This window comes from Metopolophium dirhodum, chromosome 8, assembly GCF_019925205.1.
Source record: "Metopolophium dirhodum isolate CAU chromosome 8, ASM1992520v1, whole genome shotgun sequence".
In the NCBI taxonomy this organism is placed as follows: Eukaryota; Metazoa; Arthropoda; class Insecta; order Hemiptera; family Aphididae; genus Metopolophium; species Metopolophium dirhodum.
This window is the reverse complement of record NC_083567.1, coordinates 26,002,736-26,025,541: the sequence shown is the minus strand read 5'-3', so window position 1 is coordinate 26,025,541 and position 22,806 is coordinate 26,002,736. Positions and strand designations below refer to the sequence as shown.

General features: G+C 33.8%; 1 protein-coding gene across 2 annotated transcripts in view; it reads right to left on the bottom strand.

Moving 5' to 3' along the window:
* LOC132951180 (uncharacterized) overlaps positions 1-22,806 on the bottom strand; it is a 143,095-nt gene that overhangs the window by 27,545 nt on the left and 92,744 nt on the right. For both annotated transcript variants that reach the window (XM_061022940.1, XM_061022939.1), the window contains exon 3: positions 7,755-7,951. In XM_061022940.1, the coding sequence (XP_060878923.1) occupies positions 7,755-7,903 (149 nt within the window). In that variant the 5' untranslated portion in view covers positions 7,904-7,951. The remainder of the gene's footprint in view (positions 1-7,754; positions 7,952-22,806) is intronic.

Genomic DNA, 22,806 nt, shown 5'->3' with positions numbered 1-22,806 from the left:
ATTTTGACCAATTTACAAGTCATTTTTCCACAATTTATCGTCACGTAAATTTTCCATCTCTACTAAATACGCTCTAAAGAACTGACCAACATTAAAATATGTGCTTACTCGAAACGTTTCGCCTCCGCCCAAATATCATTATATTACCCAATATAATAATAAAACGGCAGTTTAGTTCGATATTCACCATCAATATTTGAGTACCTATTGTATTTGACATTTAGCTATAGGGTACCTATGTATTATTACCTGCTATATTGTTCTTTTAAAATATAATATCATGTTTATAAAATGATATTTTTTTTATTATTATTAATAAAATACCCATTAGGCCATTGAAAAACAAGTTATCTTACATAGTAGACTTAGTTCTAAAAAATAACAATAAATTTTATAATAAGTGCCTAAATTGAGACTGTAATATGCAGATATACGTAGGTACTGAGTCTAGATCCTTAGGGTTTGTGCTCCCCCCCCCCCCCCATCGGGTTTCCGTTAAAATGTGTATGGGGACGGCGCACCTGTAATATTATCATTCGTATGGTAACAATATAATACTATGCACATGTTGGCGGGTAAGACAATAAGACCGGTCGTGGTATATAGGAGACATATCTTTGGTCAAACGACGCCGTGGGGTGGCACTGCTTCGGTGCAGATCTGTGTACGATCAGCATGCACACCGCACATAATATAATATGATACTAAACGCGGTGCTTACATATTAATATTATTATTATTCAAATGTATCGATGTTTGTCGCATATAAAACAGTTATCTATAATACGTGTCCTTTGCGCGCAGTATAGGTACCTATAAAAGTACAGGTGAAACGCGTGTAACCACTGCACAGACTATAAATTACTTATGACTACCTATAAATTTTCATATTATAGTCTGCAGTGGTATACAACTGCACACGACTTTGAACTTCACCCCCGCCGCGGTACCGGATATATGGTTAGGGTCGTTTTTGTCCGACGCGGGTCGCCTTTCACGGTGTTGTTGTTGTTATTATTATAGACTCGCGGCTTGCGCCGTTTCCACGCGTTGCAAAAGTCCGGGGGACTTCAGGTCGCATGTAAATCTGCTCATTGTGTGCGCCAAAACGGGTACGGTGCAGAGTGTGTCGGATAACCTGGGCCCGGAGGTGCAGGGCGTGGTGTATATTATTATATTATGCACAATATAGAGTGCTGTACATAATATTATATTATATATAATATATAATTTATTACATCGTTATTGTTATTACAGCGTGCCCATTACGTCGCGCGCTCGAAATGACAAATTTTTCGGCACGTCTCGACATCTGCCGCCACCGCCGCCGCGCCGACGACGACGAACCTCCATTAATTCCGCCTCGAGCGACTGGCGCGGACGTGTATCGCCGTCGTGGGGATCACGGAGTCGCCGGGGGGGGGGGGGGGGGGGCAAAGACTGTTTGTTGACTACCGGATTTCCGCTCACGCGCGCCCGCACGTATTTTTCACGCGCAAAACGATAGCTGCTAGTCTGTTGTAGTTGTACGCGACGACGGCTTTAAAATACGAAACTAGGTCGGTCCAAAGAAAATAAATAAATAAATAAGAGACGAAGACGCGTAGAAACAGCCGAACCGGCCGTAACCCCCTGGCACGAGTCGTCGCGGCCGGTCAGTCGCAGCAGCTGCAGGGCCGGTTGCCAAACGATTTTTCTCGTATTGTGTGTCCGTTATATTTTATGTATTATTATTTTTTTTTCGTTTCTTTTCGTTTTTGTTTCGACCGAAACCGTTTTCATTACGTAAATAGCCTAGATGTGCGTCTCGACGTTATTTGGCATACGCGTACATATCCCTACAAAACGGCGTAGATACAGGTCGTATTGTTACCTCACGGCCCCAGCCTATATACAAATATTATTATAGTATATTCAGTGCAGGTACTGTCTGTAGTACGCCATACGTTGTAAAGAACATATTTAATTTATAAGTAACTTTTTTCCCTTTACAAGGTGTACGGCAGAGACGAATCGATGCGTTAGTCATAATATCATATACATATATAATACAATTTTTCCTGATTAATAATAATTTTTAAACGTGATGTTGAAAGGTTATAAGGGTATTATATTATGTGAGTAGGTATTTTGTATCTTGAGAGCTTTTACTAAACGTTTTCAATCATGTAATTTTATTTTACGTAAAAATTCAATAACACTACGCAAAGTTCTTTGATCATGCTTAGTATGATATTATATGTATGGATATACAATATTTAATAGGTAGGTAACCATAAGTCATAACTATATTACTTGAACATTTTTAATTCAGATCACATTTTATTTAATATAATTATTATAATAAAGTCCTTGAATACGTTTTATAGATTGTTGATTGAAATATACACATATTTTTTGTTTTTCTCATTTTGGTGCACACAAATTCTCACCTACTAGCAACGCAAAAACCTATTACTTTTTGTAATAATTGGAAAAAAATAACCAAAAACTGCGTGTGAACAGGAATATTTATGCAACACCAGTTTTAAAAAAATTCAAAAATTTAATTCCCCATTTTATTTTTTTGTTTGAGGTTGACATTTTGATGAAATTGTGTATTAAAATGTAAATTAATAACAATTTAAGTTAGTTTATTGTAATTCAATAAATATTATTTGTAGAGACTTCATAAATATTCCGCTCAAACTTATGTTACAATTTTCTATACACACGAAAAATGTATTAAAATGATTAAACTAATTTAAGCTATTAATACCACAAACGTTCGAGTAGATAAGTACGCCGATATACCTAATATATTGACAGTAAATTTACTGCGATATTTTAATTTTTATACAAATATTAGTTCTAAATACCGATTTAATAGTATAAAATATATAATTTAACGATAAGTCATCAACTCCCATTAAGATATACAACGAAACCTCTAAATAACGGACACTCTCGGTCATAAACCTACTGTAAATCTCCAGTTTTTTTAATAAATGTATTTAATATTTAAACTTTAGATTTAATATTTTGTTTTAATCTCAAAATGTTTTGTAAATTATGTTTCACACAATACCAAAAATAGTTAAATCATTTTAAGTTCAAATATTATTCCGACGATTGAAAATAAATTACCTAGATTATTTTGAAAAATGGACAAACTCAATCCAAAATGCTGAAACTTTACTTTATTTAACTATATTTAAATCATTTAATCCAAACTGAACAACTTGTTAACCCGGAATTTAATTTTGGACGTTACATCCTATAATATATGCGTTATAATCTTACGAAAACGGGATTACAACTTTTTAAGTATTTTTTGTATTTCTCTCGGTGTTAGTTTGTATTCAGTACGGTTCTCCTTGAGAACGTGCCATAAAAAAACTACCTACACAGTATATAAGCGCTTTTATTTTTTTAAACTAATATTTCGCTGCGCTATTATCCTTTTCATTGTAACCGTATCAACCGCCCTCCGGCCACCCCCAAAACATATCGATACAACCGTAGATTTCTATTTTTTTTACGAGTTCTCATTAAATTTTATGTCCGTGTAACTCTGACATAACGTACCTACACCGTATATAATAATATAGTTGTATACCCACCATACGCTTGTTGTTGTTCTCGTGTCGGTCATTAAATTTTATTATTTTTCATAGTTTAATACAAAACATATAGACGTACACATACATAATATGTATATAAAAAAACCAAACCGAACGATTTGGTTGAGGGTTTCGTGATATCATATTGTGCGTTATTACGATTTTGGTTTTGATACCTTTTGTCCTGTATAAATGGTGGAGATGTCGGGCACGACGCGGCAATATGATGTTATTATTATTATATTTTCGCCCGGTGTTTAAGTCGCATAAATAAAACATAATCGTCGTTTAAGCTCCGCTCGCGTTTTAGTGCAGAAACGCAGCGCAGATATATTTAGTATTGTGCGTGCAAAAGTCTACTGCGTTTATCGGCTTATGCGGTGTAGCGGATACGGTGTTTAAACATGGAGGGAAAAAGATTCGAAAACGTATTCGTTACGATACTTTATACATTATGACTGCGCGTTCACCACTGACGGCTATAATATAATAGCAGGTATTGTAATATAAACGGTCCGGCATAAAGCTCGAGATTTATTCGCCAACCGGCCAACTACAAATGCCGTGTCACGTATAATCGGGAATTTACGGCGCGTGTATATTATTATAATGATAAACTGAAGAAAATAAAATAACAAACGAGGTAACCGCGCAAGAATTCGAGCGGTAAATAAATTATGTTACTATATTATTATATGGCCTCGCGAAGTTGCCAGAGTCACGAGCATTGTCAGATGAAGAATGAAAAACAGCTGTCCCTGCAGATATGGCCAGTTATAATAATGCGTATAATGGGCTAAGACTGGGTCGCTAAGAAAAATTTACCGAAATAAGTTCAATATATTTTAAAGAAAAGTTGTGCAGAGATTGTATGGCCCGGTCAAGGTTAATACTATAACGGGAGAGTGGAGATTAAAAAACAATATATAGAGCTTAGATCATTAGTGAAATATTGAAAGTTATCTGCAGGGGAACATTCTGGCCATTCTCGGAGAAACCACAATTCGCCAAGCGTTTAAACCGAAGTCTGCGTGGAAAAAACCTTTGGGAAGACCAAAAATGCGATGAAAGATGTCTTAAAAAGGATGTCGAACATTTGGGGGTAGCTATAATTGGAGGAACCTATCTTAGGACAGATATGGATGGAGGGTTGGTTATGAGAAGGGATGGTCCTTTTTTTTCTTTTTTTGTTAAATCGAGGACCGGAGGGGGAACCGCGTTAGCATTACTTCCCCTCCGGACCCCAAGAAGGGATGGTCCTAAGCGTTCTTTACCCTCGATAAGAAGAAGAATAAGATATGAGAAAGTATAAGAACGTCGGCAATCATTGTATTTAAAGCGGAACTGTAGCATACACATCGTATTAATGATATCGCAGTGATGCGTTTAATCGCTTCCAGCTTAGCTTCATCAAACAATCATAATATTATTATATTTTCGCTTCGAGTTAAACACCTAACCTGTGTAGTACACATCAAATACATAGCTCAAACCAAACCACCGCTACATCTCCGTTGTTTTCCGATATTATATTATGCGTGACTTGAACAACCCGAGACGTCTCATAATGATTTTTTTTTTCGCTGTTGTTATTAAATAAACATAATAAAACAGGGTCGTTCGGCGTAAAAAACACACCTCAGACATGACAGAGGAATCCACGTCTCCAACCCGCAGCTCCTCAAACGCCTGTAGTGTGGCTTTCATACCGGTCTCGGGGACCCAACTCTGCTGTTCCACCAGCAATATATACGCAATACGCATACACACGTGTTCGGCCGTCACGAGAATATAGTCTTTGAAGAGGGTCGACGTGGAAAACAAAAATAAAGTTTATCCAAAACCACAGACGTTAATGTATATAAATAAAAGGGATGGGAAACAACAACAAAAACAATTTTGCGACTTAATAATAATTTTAAATTGTTGTACGTAGACGGTACGCTATTATTAATATATCCGTATGGGTATGTAGGTACGTGTAGGCGTATGGGAGCTGACGGGTAGGGGTCGAACCGAGTGAGTGCAAAAGATCTTGATTGTCATCGCGGATTTATGTAGGATGGTCATAAGCTTATATATTGTTATGATAATAATATATAATCATTAAATGCCACCAACGGTAAATTATTTTTAAATTAGTTTCGATTTATATTTAATGTATCGAGATAGTGTCCCGTGCAAGCACAGTAAGTTCACGTTGTCCATTTGAGTTCACCTCTTCCGCGTTATTCCCGTCACCGTTAGTCTTCTGGACTTGGTAAAGAAATTTTTTTCCATTGTGCCTTTATATCCGCTCTTTGATTCAATGTCGATTCCTGAGGATATATGTTTATGTATATTGAAAATACACACGATAATGTCTATTACGATTTACAACGAGCACCACATTCCGAATACATTTTTTTTTTAGAGTGGGAGGGACGCTTGCGCAGTAGTACTATAGGAAACATCTCTCTGTTCTTCCGCTCGATCGAGTAATATTATGATCAAATCGCTGCGTTCGTCCACGCGTAAACGGCGTTCGCTTCAAACGTTAACTATATAAACGGTTCACAATTTCCGCATTTCATGTGTGTTAACCTATCTATCTCCCATTTGAGTCCCACGGCTAACATTTACCTACTACATGGCCGGGGCACGTTTTTGGTCGATTTCTTGGCGTAGTTTTACGAAACTCTTACCACCTTGCCGGTCGGACGAAAACCAAGTAAAAATGTTTCACTATTAATTAATTAATTACGGTATGGAGAAAGTAGATTACAGGTAGGGTGAACAAAAATCATCCTTCAGCAAAATAACCATACACGGCAACTTCATGAAACTTGCTCGGGATTCCATGAACACACACAAACTATAATATATTATAGACACTGATCCGCTACATGTATATGTCGTATACGTATATTTATTATAATATGAAGGTATTCTAAATCTAGGGAGGGCCGGAGTCGTAAATAATATTCGATGTCGAATAAACCCAGTGGCGGATCCAGTGGGGGGAGGGGGCAAAAAGAGCACTCCCCTCCAATCACAGTATTTTTCCTTTGTTTTACACTGTATTTAGCCAATTTTTTACTTTTGCCCCCCCCAAAAAAAAAATTAAGCCCTGATTAAACCGTCAGACCTTCTATAATTGGTTTATTTTACAATTCGTTATTTTTTATTTACTTAAATTCATAGAGTTTTGGTTTTATCGTTATATTCATTTTTTAGGTGGGTTGAACAAAAATTGATTTTGAATAATGAAAATAATAACTCCACTGTGATTTACTGCAGTGGTTCCTAATTGGTGGTCCACGAACCCCCAAGGGACCAGGTGTTGATGTTAGGGAGTCCATGGTTGTGTAGCACTGTAGTGATTTTTGATTTTAATTTAGTTTTAGTAAAATTATTAAATTCGAAGTAATTGGAAATTCCGGAATTTTTGGACTATTAAAACTCGATTATCGCGAAAAAGATAGATAGGTAATACATTTATTCAAATTGAAAAGTAAGTATTTACAAAAAAGGCGTCCATGGACCAATTTAAGATTTAGCTAAGGCCTAGGGGTCTGTGGCTGCATACTAATTGGGAACCACTGATCTACTGAATGGTTGACCATTACTACCCAACTCCCATCACCCATCTTAACCTACAATATAAAACTCTCCAATTCTATCAGAAGCAGATACGACCCGTTTCAGGTCGATGGTAATGACGAGAACAGTAAGAGCGGATCTATGCCTAATATAATAGTAGACTAGACATTACTTGTAATAAAATAATTACTTGATTAAATTATGATAAAAATTTAAAATATGTAAAGTTGTTTTATCACACAATGTTATTAGATATTTGTGAAGACAACACAAATATTATTCCTCTATACCTTCCCGTTTAGTATTACCGTATTCTGCATCACATGATATAATATTATGTAGGTTATCAGGTAGGCAATGTTATATCAATTTAACGACGACCTCACTAGACTTTTGTTTCTGATCGCCATAAATATTTTTTTTTCTTACGTTTTAAATTTATGAAAATAATATTATGTTTACGTTATTGTCCCCACGGAAATAAAAAAAAAAACGACACACGACTACGTGACGCGCGAGGGTGTGGTAAAAAAAAAATAAAAATAACGATGTAACAAAAAAAGGTCTTACGGGTCCGCTGGCATGATGTAGTGAGAAGCGTCGGCCTGACTGCGGCGTCCCTGCGCTGTCGTCGACGTAGACGTCGCAGCTGCGTGACCGATGTTACGGTTGTTTTCGGCGGCGGCGGCGGCATGGTAGGCCCCAGGGCTGTTTGTCATTCCGGCACCGCACCGCCGCTACGGCATCGCTCGCAACGACCTCGTGACCTGCAAAACACCAACCGACAAACGGACGTTGAATATCATTAATGTCATTATTATTAATATCGTATATATTATACAGGGCGATCGTGCACATATCTGCACACAGGCCAACTACGGTTATCCGTCGAGATTTCGAATATAAATTCGATTTATCATTTTGTTTTTCTCCTATTCGGTCTATCTGCAATTATGCTGCAGGCGTATGTGCACACAGTCATTTCGTGGAGTATCCCCGGCGCTTTGGTAAGTTCCGCCCACCCGTAATACCTATTTTATCTAAACTCGATTGACTCGAGAATGTTGTTGAAAACACGGATCACCGGGATAAAGTTAAACTGTTGTTTTAAAAATATAATAATAAATAGTGAAATAATAATACGTCTGAACGGTGTAAAGTATGACAGCAATATACTTTATCGGATGTTTCCACATCGAATATTTTCAAAACCTTCGCTGCGGACAATCGATGTTTACAGACGAAACTGGCACGCGTCGTAGGTGTACAATTGTTATGAGATAAAATACCACGTCGATATCTATCGCATCGCGATACTAGACTGCATGACGCGGTAACAACTGCATCAGTCGTCACTCGTGTAAGTATACCGCAGTTAGCTATACGTCATAGAAGTAAAGGACTAGTTTCAAGGGCTGTAATACGCACGCACGACGAACCCTCGATGTACAACTGTCCAGACCTTGATTACGACTAAAAACAGCATAATTGTGGAATTCAAAATATACCACTAATAAAGGCATGCATTTATCTTATCTTAGACTAATGATCCCCATAAACTTGTCAGTTGGGTCTGCCGCACACTAAAATCGCACCTGCGAGATCGTCTACAACAATATATCGATTCTGACGGCCGCCATCTTGAAGATATAATTTTCAAAAAGCAATTTCAAAAATGGGATTTTCTACTTATTTCAATAAAACAAACTGTTTTTCTCTAGTTTTAACTGTTCGTAATTTATAGCCCTTCAAAACGCTTCAGTCGGCTCTGTCGCATCCTGTATAACATAATAATCCTGACCGGTATGCTCTTTATAGTATTATGCTTCACGAATTACGACTGCTTCTCGCACACTTGAATTTATTATTGATCGTATTCTATTGAATACATTTAAATTATAATATAGGTACGATGATTAATGATTTGATAACGATATACCTAGTAACATTATAAAATGTTTGTCTTATTTTTACGAGAATACTCTAATATTATAGTGTATATGTAATACGACGTAGGTGCGAGGGCGCTAACCATTTTATTTTTTCATTATTTATAGTTGTACGAAATAGGTACAATTTAATACTACATTTTAAAATATTTTTCTTTGATCTCACTCGCTCACCGGAATACATTCCTACATTCCTTGGAGGTAGGTAAAATAGTGATTATAATAATTTATATGAATATTATGACCAAACAGCACTAGCCTCGCCCTGTAATGTGCCTATAAAATTTTAAATGTTTGAAATCAATTTTATAAGGTAACAATATGTCACGTTGTCGAAAACGAAAACAAAAAAGATTCAATTAGTTTTATTGACACGTATGCGCATAATATATTTCTATACCTACAACTTATCCTAACACGCGTTGCATAAAACAAAAACAAAAATTTGCTTTGAAATTGATTGCCGATCGCATGCACCGATTGGAACAGTAATTACCATTAAACCATGTGCTATATTATGTAACGGTCTATTGTTCGGATTACATTATGTTATACATTTTCCCGTCCCGTAGACATTAAAAGTAACGATAGTTTAATTAAATTAAAATATACAACATTACAATTGCAGCTATATATTCATTTGAAAATATTATGTTGTTCTAATTAAAAATAATTATTTTGAGTTTTCACTGTTGGTTTTCAAATTACATCATTAAATAATAACGACACGTGAAATTCGTTTGTTTGTAGTTTTGGTACGTGCTATATTGTTATGATATAACATATTATTATGCCTATTATGATATAGGTGGGTAGTTATTATTCAGCCAGAGAAACAAATAACAAGTGATTAATGTTAGTTAATAATATCTATTAATATGTGGGAGAGAGTAACCAATCGTGGTATACTTACGATATTCTATACGATAATATGAAATCAGTTTTACATACTCTTGACTTTTTTACAAAGCTATAACATCGTCTTGCATAATGATAATATAATATCGAGTATTACTCGCGGGATATGATCATTAGTAAATTTTTTTTTTTTTTTTCGTTTGAACCGACAGCAGAGGAGGATCTGTGTGAACACTACTACTCCTCCATTAGTAAATTTAGAATGTCGACTTATTCGCATTACAATATTACAATATATACCTATAATATAGGTACCAAAAGAAAATTGACCTTTTTGCACGTCCTATTATAGTAACGATAATATTGTACAATATTTTTATTTTTTTTTTTATTGATCTTTAAGCCCGTCGACTATGGCCATTAGCTGATTGTAGGTAATAGGGTTTGTAACGGTAGGGTTTTTACACGTGTGTGTTGGGTTTGGCAAAATTTCTAATGGGGCACCCGTAGGTTTTTGCCATGCCCCGGGAGGGGGATGGCGGCACTTGTTCTCTGGACACCGTGACTTGCCCGAAGAAAAATGCCGTTTGCGGCCGAGGTATCGGACCAGCGTCGGCTGCGTCGCAGCCGACGCCTTAGTCCGCTCGGCCACTTCGTCCCCCTAATGTACAATATTATATGCACATTTAACACCATTATAAGAACCCATTCATAGACACTGAATGCGTTCGTATAGCAAACTAATAACAATGATTACATTTACTGCTACTATATATAAGCACAATATGCGTCGAAAACGATTTAGACTAACGCGTTGCAGACGCGTGAATTTGAAATTTTCTCGTGTTCGTATGGACACGCAGTCACACTCGTATATAGGTACATAATAAATTAATACATGCATATAATACATTTACAAGTCGTTTTGAAGTCAATCGGAAGTAAATTTTGACGTCGACGCCGTCAATTTTCGTGTCTCACGGAACGCATCTGATAGATATCACATATCTCAACGCTACCACATTTCCACGAAATTACACAAAATTTCTACAATTTTTCGGTATATAGTTAAAAAGTTAAATAATAATAATATACCACAAGCAGTGCGAATAATCATGGTAACTTCGGTATCCTAACCGAAAGATCAAAATCCCAGAACAAATGTATATTTTATGTATGCGTTTCACGGTATTGTTTGAAAATTATTAAAAAAATAGTTCGAAGAATTTTTTTTTATCTGCCATAATATTATTATGGCGCACTTCGCGGTATCTCGTTTATAGGTGTTCCTATTATACCGGGTGTTATAGGTTGAGTATAAATTGTACTCGAGTGTTTCAGGAAAAGTTATAACTACTTTTTTTAGTAACGCCTACAATGAAATTTGTCGTTGCTTTCGGATCAATTACCAGCGATATATTTAGACCAGAGTAGATTGTTTTCACAGGAAAAACAGAAGTGTTTCACATTGAATAGGGAAAAATTAAAAACAGAATGCCCGTAGACTGTTTGTCTATATTTTATAAAATATATAATACATGCATAACGCCATGCCTACATCAAACATTAAAATATGCTAATAATTGCCAATTTTTTATTAGGTAGTTTAAAACACTACCAATCAAATTCAATAGTCTAGCTGTAAATATAGCGTGTACGAAAAAAAATGCTTATTAATTATTTTACTCGATAACCACAGCTAATATACGTAGGTATATACCTAATAATATGTAAACTGAAGTGTAAAAATAGAAATTTTTTGTATGAAATAAAAAATTAAAAACAAGGAATAAATTCATTTTTGGAATATAATATTATTATGTTAAAATGTCATACTGAACTAAAAAGTTTTTGATTTACGAACAAAAGTACTCGCAAAGTGGGTATATCATTTAAATAAAAACTATTATTTTAGTATTTACAGGAATTCATTGTTACCGAGATTCCAAAAACTTTCATAACTGCAGTATAATAAAATATCAGTCAATGGTAATGGATTATGCGACACGGTGTCATTATAAAAATTTATTTTTCCGGTTAATTGAAATACGATTTATTATCGTACTATTGACAGCAGTTGTTACGAATGTATAGTAATCGTATACACTGTTTTCCGCAGTTTAATTTTTGAATATATTTTACGAGTATGAAATAAATATTTTTTAACGACACTTCATAAGATATATACAAAACGATTTGTGACTTTCATAACTATATTTTATTCGTAATAAATTATGGCAAAACAATATCTAAATATGTTTTATACACACAAATGCACAATATTACTAAATTAAGTCACGATGCTGAATAAAACTTGAGCATAATATTATATCAAAATCGGACACAAATGTGTTAAACAATGTTGATACAAAATCGAATCTTAACGTGACTTAAATTAATTCATCTTTATGGCGTACTGCGCAAATACGTTTTCATATTATAATTGGTAATGCAGTATCTACTGTACGCCAAGTGATGTTGGTTGTTGTGAGTAATGAATTCATTGTAAAAAGCGGGTATACCGAACAAATTTTAAACAACGATTTTCTTTTATTACTCTTAAACTTTCGGTTTATCGGTTCTAAACATATTTAACGACCATACCTCGACCAAAAGATTTTCATCGTAACTTATAAATTAGCGGCAAAGTTCGGTGCTCGATGAATTTTTCGCATCATCCTAGGTACCTATAATGATGATTTAAAACTAATTGATGGGCATATCGCATACGTATATTATGGTATGAAACTTTTATCGTATATATAATGGCTAATATTGATGAAAATCGAAACAAAAACCAGTAATATTTTCCATTAGAATCATAAAAAATAACTGTGCGTGCATTCAAAAACGTAGTTTGGTGTATATTATTATAATTATTATTATTATTACCATATATCTATCCGTTATGGTCGGTTGGACTCAAACACTTTAGGTACTTTCAAACAGATACAGCCCGATCTGCAGTGTTTTTTGTTTTTGTTTTTTATGTACATAGTAATTCACGAAGTATGATCACGTTCCGGTTACCCATTAATAATCTAAACATTAAAACTCTGATTTTTAGAATTTTTAAATACCCATTAAAACCATATTTTCAAACACTTATACTTTAAAGCCATTTAAAGAGTGTATTATGAAGATACAAATTACTTTTTTTTCAATAAAAACTACCTTTTTAGTATGAATTGTTAATCAAAATCTAAGTATTTGAAATTGAAAAATGCATTATTAATGGACAAAAGGCTGTGAGCCCACTTGGTGAATTACTTTTTATAAAATACGTATAAATGTGTAATCACAATATTATGTTTAAAAATGGATTGATGCATTAAAAATAACACTAAGAAAAAACTTGCTAGTGTACCTAATTTGCCTACTCATAGCGCCGTGTTATAAAATAAATGTTACTTTTGAAATATTTGTTAGTATCAAGTTCTAATGAGATACCTTATAGCTACTTAAATAAATAACAGTAAGAGATCTTGGGATTATTGAAGGATAGAGAGCTTAGACTACAAAATATAATTTAATACGTATAACAAATAAAATGCGCTGTCGATAAGAATAAGTACCTCAAAACCGATTATTATTTACCAAGCGTTAAATAATGTAGGTACATTTAGGGATACGTACAACATGACGTGTTAAATGTAAATATTTTAATATTTATTTTGTCGTATAATTTGGTTTTACGAATCAAGTACAAAACACTCAAAAGTAGCAGTTAGAAATCTTAATAATTCAGTTATTAATTGTATGGAAGTAATGATCATATAGTAAAGTTGTCAAAATTATGGCTTTTTTTATTCTGTCGTCCAAGTATGAAAATATTTGGTCATAAAACAGGCGTGGTCGTGACGTACTTTATTTCCAAACTACAGACAACATTTTTCATGCGATTACTCACATAACAATGTTGATAACATCGTGATCGTTTCGTTTTTATTGTTGTTCTTATCTAAATGATAAGGAGATAGCATGACCCGCGTCGAGTGCGAAATACGGAAAATAATAATAATTTATTAGATGTTTAAAAATAGAACGGGGTTGAGTAATTACCCTGGGCACGTCACTGCGAAGGTCGAGTACAAGGATATTATCATACAATTGATAAGACTATATATTATATTTTATTATCGCATAAGATTATTTATGAGGAAATTGTACGTAAAAAAATAAATAAATAAAACCAATGGTTAGTATTATGTACACATATATAGTAGTTTATCAACATGGAACGAGAAAAAAAACGGATAGTAATAATCGCTATTCGGTCTTTTGATTCTCTCTTACAGGACGAGGCTGCAGTGGAAATTGCCATGCACAATCGGCTCAGTCATGTGGAAAATGTTTCAATATCAAACGCGCTCCGCTTATATTCGATTTGTCCGTAATAAATTCTAATGCAGCGGAAATAATTTTACCGGCTTAAAGGTTATTCTGATCGCTACACGTCGTTAAATTTCCATGTATTCATCGGCAATCCGTATGGGAAAAAAGTCGACGGAAAACGCGACGTTCTGCATTTTTTTTTTTTTGTACTAGGCCGTCGATCAATTCCCGTTGAAAAATGTCAGTATTTATAAAATATACCAACCAAGATACTGACGGCGATTGAAAAAGGAAAAATGCTAATGAGAGACATATAATAAGACGTGTGATTCAATGTCTATAAAAATGTGTATAATAATTGATATACAAAATGTGGTTCTCCAATTACTACAGCATTACAAACATTATTTTGCGTTAATAAATCAATGTTACAGGTTTGAAGTACACAATACCTACATTGTATTACAAAATATAAAAAGAACTCATATTATACAACGGCAACAACAAATCAGTAAATGTTTTGGAATGGATAATAGTCTTGGGAACCATTTTAATATTAAATTCATTCTGGTGATTTCTTGGGTTTGTGAGGATGAAATAAAAAACAATATAGCAGGTACCTAGGTAGTAAAGATAAATTTGAAAAGTGCCTAATTTATTTATATAATTTCAAAATAATGCTATGGCCTTATAGCTGTACTAAACTACAATGAATGATAGTATGATAAATAATAAATATTCACGTGTAAAATCCTATTCTAAAAATATATAAATAATTTTTTTTTTTTGTTTTACATACGGTAACTATATTTTAATTTCTTGTCTTAAAAATAAATATATTATATAACAATTAATTGTATACCAAGGAGTTACTGACTTTAAAAACAAAACACAATGCACTAGAATATTTTGTGAATAGTTAACATTAGGTCGAAAATAATGGTCGTTGAGTGGACGTCACTAGCCGCGGAAAGGGTAAAATACTGTAGGTATAGTAAAACACAAAATACAATCTAACAGGATTACGCAGAATGGAAAGGTGTCACGGAGATTATATAATTAGGGCTTTCTGAGCTGCGAAAAACGATTACTAAGTACGGTCGGGACTGCGATTTATAGATGCCCAATGGGATAAACGGTATGGAAGAAAAAGGTGAAGGATAGATCTGTTCCTGGCGTCATCTTAGTTAATGTTCAAAGGGAGGGAGAGAGCGGAGATAAGATGACAAAATAGTGAAGTAGTGGGAAATTTCATAAAAAGGATTTAGCGGGTAAAGGTATCATATGGATAAGCAAAGAATTAAGTATACTGTAAAGCGATCTTTATGATCCGTAGCGAAATCTTAACTCGTCAAAAGAGTGTAAGAAAACATTTTTGAAACATATACTAAAGCAGATTTCCAACCAGAAAATAATCATGAGCCTAAGTTACAAAACCGAACTAAAAATACAATTTACACTCAGGAAGCGTACTAAATTTTTAATTGTGTAGGTATTTTAATACAAAGCAATAAACTATAATTTAATTTACGATTTATTTACAGTAACTACGGACAATAAAGAAATATCTTAATATCGACAATTGTTACTATATTTATCTACTGATATAACTAACAGACAGACTCAATGGGTATATAAGGTGTTCTAAACTTGTGTTGAGTAACCTAAAACGAAACAGCGTAATGATTATTTAGAAACTATAATAGAAAGTAGGAACTAATATTTTTTTTTTTAATAATTTAAAATAATACCTAAAATTATGTAGGTATTAATTGTATAATATAATATGATATATAATTGAGTATATAGTATTAAAGACAGGTTATCAATAAATGATTTATAAAAGAAATCAAATTGTATAAATTATAAAAATTAATAAAGTTAATAAGGCAAATAGTTTTAATACTAATACTAGTTGAACAACTGCATTATAATAAAATACACGCTTTAAAATAAAGTTTTTATATTAACTTATCCCTAGCATGTAACCATAATAAATAACATCAAGATTTGGTTCGTGTATATTAGTAAATTTACTGTCAAATTGATTTTTATTCAACACATGATTTAATTTGATTTTTAATATCATCTATTGTAAAAATGGTTTTTTTCAATTTTAAATACCAATATTTAAAGAAAAAAAAATTATCCACCAATATTTTATTAATTGGCATAATTTACATGTTATTACGATATTTTTGATATTTAGGTACATGGTGATTATAATAATTATCAAAAATCAATTTCAAATGTACACTTGACAACAATCAAATCCTAATCGTATATTTTTTAAAAATCATATTACTTAAATATACAATTGGTATAAAAACATTACTCAAAGAGTTTCTAAATACCCTTAATAGGTTACAAATTGTGTGTGGACGTTACTTTTAAAGGTAATTCTCGATATTATCAAAGTAGTTTTAAAAAGTGTAAAGAAAAACGACTGAGGGTTCAACGTTGTTCATTTTTTAACTAACGGCATTGACACCATCACTACCACACGGTTATTAACCGAAATTCTTATCTTCCGAACATTTTGTTGTAATAAAACAATTTATTATTGCTTATAGATTTATTATCACAACACTTTACACTTTCATTCGCCGAGGTGAGTGAAGCGAAACAATTACACAACACCCGCTCTAGTTGAACCCTGTACGGCAATTGAACAATGAAATCGTTAATTTGAACAATAGAAAAATATTGCGTCGGTTTTTCTCCTTATAAAAATTTTACCGTAGTACAATGACTTGACCCATGAAAGTGTAAATCGTACTGAGAAAAATCGTAACGGATCGTTATTTCTGTACTAGTATATTATTGTCTCGACATAAATAATAAATAAACTAACCCTTGATAGGTATCTTTTACCTTTTATTCAACGAATATCAGATTATTATATTGTGGACACCTTTCCATTCAAGCATTCAGACGATTAACGTTTATCACAAATTCACAATTATATTATATTATATCCAAAAATATTCAAACAAAATATATCAGCGAGGAATGTGACCGAGGCTCTCATTTGAACTAAAAGGCGTATATAATACAACAAATGAGTCAAAAATAATTGTCAACGAAATCGGTTAGTATTGAACGACAGTTCGACATGGGGATGGACAAACAAAAATTTGTTCTGTGCGTCGTCAATATGAAACCCATTTGGGCGTGCAAAACTATGCGAGTCTTTCAACGATGTCGAAACGTCTCCCTCCGGACCACCTTGGCTTAAAAATAACGATAATAATATGCTATTCACCGTGGTACCAATAGATATATCGCGGTATGAAATAGAAAAGCTGCAGTCGTACTCGAGACCATTCGACCGTTCCAAGGGCATCAGACGACCAAAACGACTGAAACCGTATTATACAATCACTGGAGAGCGTTTTTTTACGAATGAAGTTCCGTGAAACACTTCGATGGGAGCGGTCTACTCCATAAAAATATTATATTATCATGTTCTTTTGTATGTGTGCATGTCTATTGATACGTTTCAATATAGTTCGTACGGAAAACCATGCTTTATATAGCTGTACTGATATTATAAAGACCCCTCTCGTTTGGTCATCTATTAATAAAATTATTTTACGGCAATTCGGAAAAATAAAATAAAATGATTCCCGACTACTCTATGCGCGCATACATCCGAATGTTTTTTAATATTATGTACACTGCAGCATAATATTATATATGTATACCGTATATATAGTGTATTATATGCGTTATGAAATATAATATTATGTGATATTGTTATTATTATTTTTTCTTTGAAATATCAAGAGTAATAATGTCGACGTATAAAAGCAGCGGTGGCGCAACGTTGGCGAAGAAATAGGCGTGGTAGGTAGTATACGCTAAGGACGTATGGCTGGGGGTAAGTATGTGTGTGCGTGCACGAGCAATAACCGATGTTTTGCATATTTACACCGTCGGGAACTCGATAATATAAAACTTGATGCCTTCTCTTCCCGGTCCTCTGAAATCCAACCCCGGCACTCCTGCTGCAGACGGGTCGGCGAGCGTGAGGCGCAGATGGTCCGCGAACTCGGCAATTGGATAGTTTACAGTTTTTCCGACGCCATATGTGCTCACCGTTATGCAAACGTATTATTGTTACTTTCGAGGCGAGATCGGCCGATCGGGCGATTTCGACCGACAGGTCTGTCGCGGTCGAGATGATAATAAAGGAGAGTGGAAAAATCGAAGAGAAGTAAAAAAAAAAGGGCTGAGTACTCAAAATCAAAATCAAACATTTTTTTAGTTATTTTTTCAAAAGTTTTTTTTCATACATTTACACTCTAAATGGGTACCTTATACACTGTTTTCGCGATGTGGTTCTCCGCCTTTATATTTTTCCGTGCGAAGATTTCCAATGCGACGCTAATAACAGATATTTATTATTAAACTGGGTAGGTATATAATATGTATATTTATTATGCGTCAAGTCTGCGAAAGGGATATCAGCTGGTCCATCAGTCATAATAAGAGAAATCAGATATTCACCGAAGGGTTAGGGTAGTTACTTTATATTACGCCTGTCAACTCTCTTTTATTATTTTTCAAATAAGTTCGTTCAATCTCGTGCTACTCCCAGGCGGCAGAGTAACAAACGAAAACGTAAAAAAAAAATAAAATAAAATTATACGTAATTTTTGCGTCATAATATATTATATAATATAACGACTAAAGAAGTTAAGTAATATTTAAAAAAAACTGACGGCGTTCAGAGAAGAAATATGTTAACTGAAAAATAAAAATGTGTCTCTTATATGATAGGTAGTCGATTAAATTGTTTTATTATTGTATTATAATATAATATCTCGCAATATATATACCAACTTGAAATTAATTTACCGCTTTTATTGCCGGGAAATGAACAGATAAAAGTCCAAAGTCGATATAGTATTATCGTTTTATTTGCCGACGTGACGTATGTTTAGAAACAAGAAGCCTAAGTGAGGGGGAGCTAATGATATAATAAATTAAATTAAATACTTTGCGACGTACCGCTTGTTAACTACGAACCGCCTAAAACTGTAATTTAATCAAATCGATATAAATACGTATTATTACTATTATGTAGAATACCCTTATCAATTTTATCGTTATAATATTTTTGTGTTCCACCGATTCATGATTATAAGGTTACTCGCTCGCCCATAAATTATATATTACATAAAACACGGAATACCGATATGGCCGTAAACAAATCGAAACACAAACAAATAATATAGGTACAATATAAACAATCATATACATAACTGCGACTCGAGGCGACCGCTTAAGATTTTGGTGGTCCACGGCATGCTGTAAATAATAATAGGAGGGTATAGGTACCATCGCTGGATGATTTCCCTCATTTTATGCTTCATGTGTTGTTTTTATTATGTTTACATATAGTGTTATGTCACATTTTTCCTTTTTGTGTTATGAAATACAGATTGTAAATTTTCAGAAATTAAAAAAATAATAATAATAAACTGTGTGGGTGTGAAAATATATAAACGAGTGCGGCGGATAACGAACGTAGACGGTAACGTAGTCTGCGAAACGTCTCGTGCGATAATAATAATAACAATAATAATAATAAAAATAATAATATTAATTCAAATTGGTTCGTCACACATAAATCACATGATTTGCCGAGACGTTTAGTAGGTAGTTCGTAACGAAAAATACGCCTGCGATGGTTTTGGGTCTTGCCATATTATTATAACGAAGTGTTGGTACTCTCGTAAAAATTAATTTTAAGTAACGTGCTCGGGTGTTGTCGGGTGTCATTAACAATTCACGCGCAATAATGGGATGAGGTACCTCCCCACTGTAGCCTTTAATTATTACGAGATGGTATTACCGCCAGCGACCGCCGTAAATTTATTATTCGTGTAATTCTATAATATAATAATAATAATACGTGTGCGATATTATGACGTGCGCAGAGTGACGGGTACGTTGACAGTAATAATATAATGACACGTTTTGTTGTAATATTAATATAATGTACTGCGTGGGTACTACTTTAATATTGCAGAGTAGGTTGCACACCCAAAATCCTTGGATTGTTACACTATATTATATATTATTAGCACACGATAAAACCAATAGTTCGGAAATGATTTTTTTTCTCTCTTGCGCAATTCACTTTTCGTCTCGCGAACAGGCGTCGAAATGTGTACGACATTTCCGTTGAAAGAACTGATAACAAACTGAAACGTGGCTTATTTAATAATTAATTTTTTTTGATCCTTTAGAAGATGTTATGGACGGTGCCTATATAGTATTATTATATGGGTACGCCCTTCGAGTGCGCTTTGTGCTGGTTACGTTAGTTCCGCCAACGTTCACACGTCTGTATCACGCGTCAAGTGTATTAATTATTATTCTTTGTACGCTATGATATTTTCTGGAATTTTCCTATACCGTACCTATATAATATTATAGTAGTAGTAGTGCCACGGTATGAATCCACTTAAAAAGCCTTTCGAATCGATTTAATTAAAATCAACCATATACACGATTGTACTGACGTCGGTGTCTGCGCAGTGTTTTATATAAGAGGGCCGTCCAGGGCGTTCCACAAACCGATTATATTAATATTATGCATTATACATTATATTATACTATTAAACAGCATCACAAAATTATAAGTCTTAAATCTTAAGCGTATTAAATTTGATTTTATGATATAATATAAAGCGTCTATTTAGTTGAACTCTGCACACCGTTTTCGTATTACAAATTTAACATAAACGAAAAAATCAATAAATTAAATAGACCAGGACGAAAATGAAAATGCACATAAATTATTTATTTTATTTTCAACCCTTCGCCTTTATGTAGTAACAAAACAAAAAAATAAAGTATAACGCAGCAAATTTTTTATAGGTACCGTAATATTTTATTACGTTTACATATTTTTGTTCCGCGCCTTGAATTGTTCGTATTAAAGTTTCAAGAGTTGATATGAACGTACCAAAATGTAGAAAGTGTTTGATAATTATTTTTCACTGAAAAGAAAAATTGGTCAAACACGAGCAATTTAACACGAACAAAATGTTATACCGTTCATAAAAAAGAATATATTATTACGTTGTTCACTGATAAACATACAATTTTCCCATATAAACTACTTTATTTATACAACATATTTATAGTGCTTTAATAGCAGCGCAGACATCCCACGGGAACGTCCTATTTGATTCCTCTGGAAGAGAAGATTAGAAAGGAAGTTACAAGAGAGGTTTTTGATTACCCAGTGGGTTACTTCAAAGCTCGACTTCCCAGTGAAATGTTCCAGTTCACAGTAGTAAAGTTGTATTAATCGAAATAATTCGTCTTAAATTACATTCACCGTACCTTGCATTTGCATTTATAAATAACTGTATGCGCTGATCAAATAGGTTACTGAAATCGTTATGGTGAGATTTGAATAATACGTAAGTACGTACTCATTTCAGAAAAGAGTAAACCCGTAGAATACCATAATAATTAATACTCAAAATGTGTGCAAGTCACCCAAGTTTGTCGTCGGTAGAGCACACATGAAACGGCAATCGACCAATTGGTGTTAGTACGATAAGACTAAATAAGAACAATATAAGGTCACGAACATAATACACTGCAGTCAACCGTGGTATGATAAAGTATGTTAAATCCACTTATAATATTAAGGTACATAATATTCGTTTAGGTATACAAAATAAAAGCTGATAATAGCATATTACGATCTTTAAACGATCTACATAATCTAACTTGACGTACACCAGAAAGTGTATTCGTCGGATAAATGTATTACAAATTACAATCAACGTATAAAATCGTCAAAATGCTTTTAACGTTTCAAATAAAGTCGCGAAAACCGTTTCGGATATCGTCGCGGTTCGGTGCTGCTGTGGCGGTGACGTCAGCGGAGCAGAAGAAAAAATCCCCAACTTCGCGTCACTTAACCCACGATAAGTAGCATGGTATAATGATGTGGGTGCGTTGTCGCATATTTTGTGTACCGTGTGGGTTTGAATAACTAAAGGAAACCGACGACAACGCTCAGTATAATATTTATGCTCCTCCACAAACATCGAAAATGTCGAAACGTTTCATAACACATTTTTTCTCCGTACGAATCAATGAAAACCATAAAAGAGCGAATTCATAGACAGTACTATTATACCATTATTACGGTAAAAAATTGTAAATATAATTATCTGCTGAGAATTTCTTTGTATGGAATTGGTGTTGACATTTTGTTATTTCTGAACGGTGTGTTCTTACTTATGTTCAGCGATAGTTGTGTTGGGAGTTTTGTTTGATTAGGTACGACACTATATTGTCATTATATAATATTATCTTTTACGCATACCTATCTCAAAAATACTTGGAGCATTCGTTGAACGTCTTAAAATTTCTAATAGACATACTTATCGACATAATATTATTATATTAACGTTTCATCTTATCATAGGTACCTACATCTA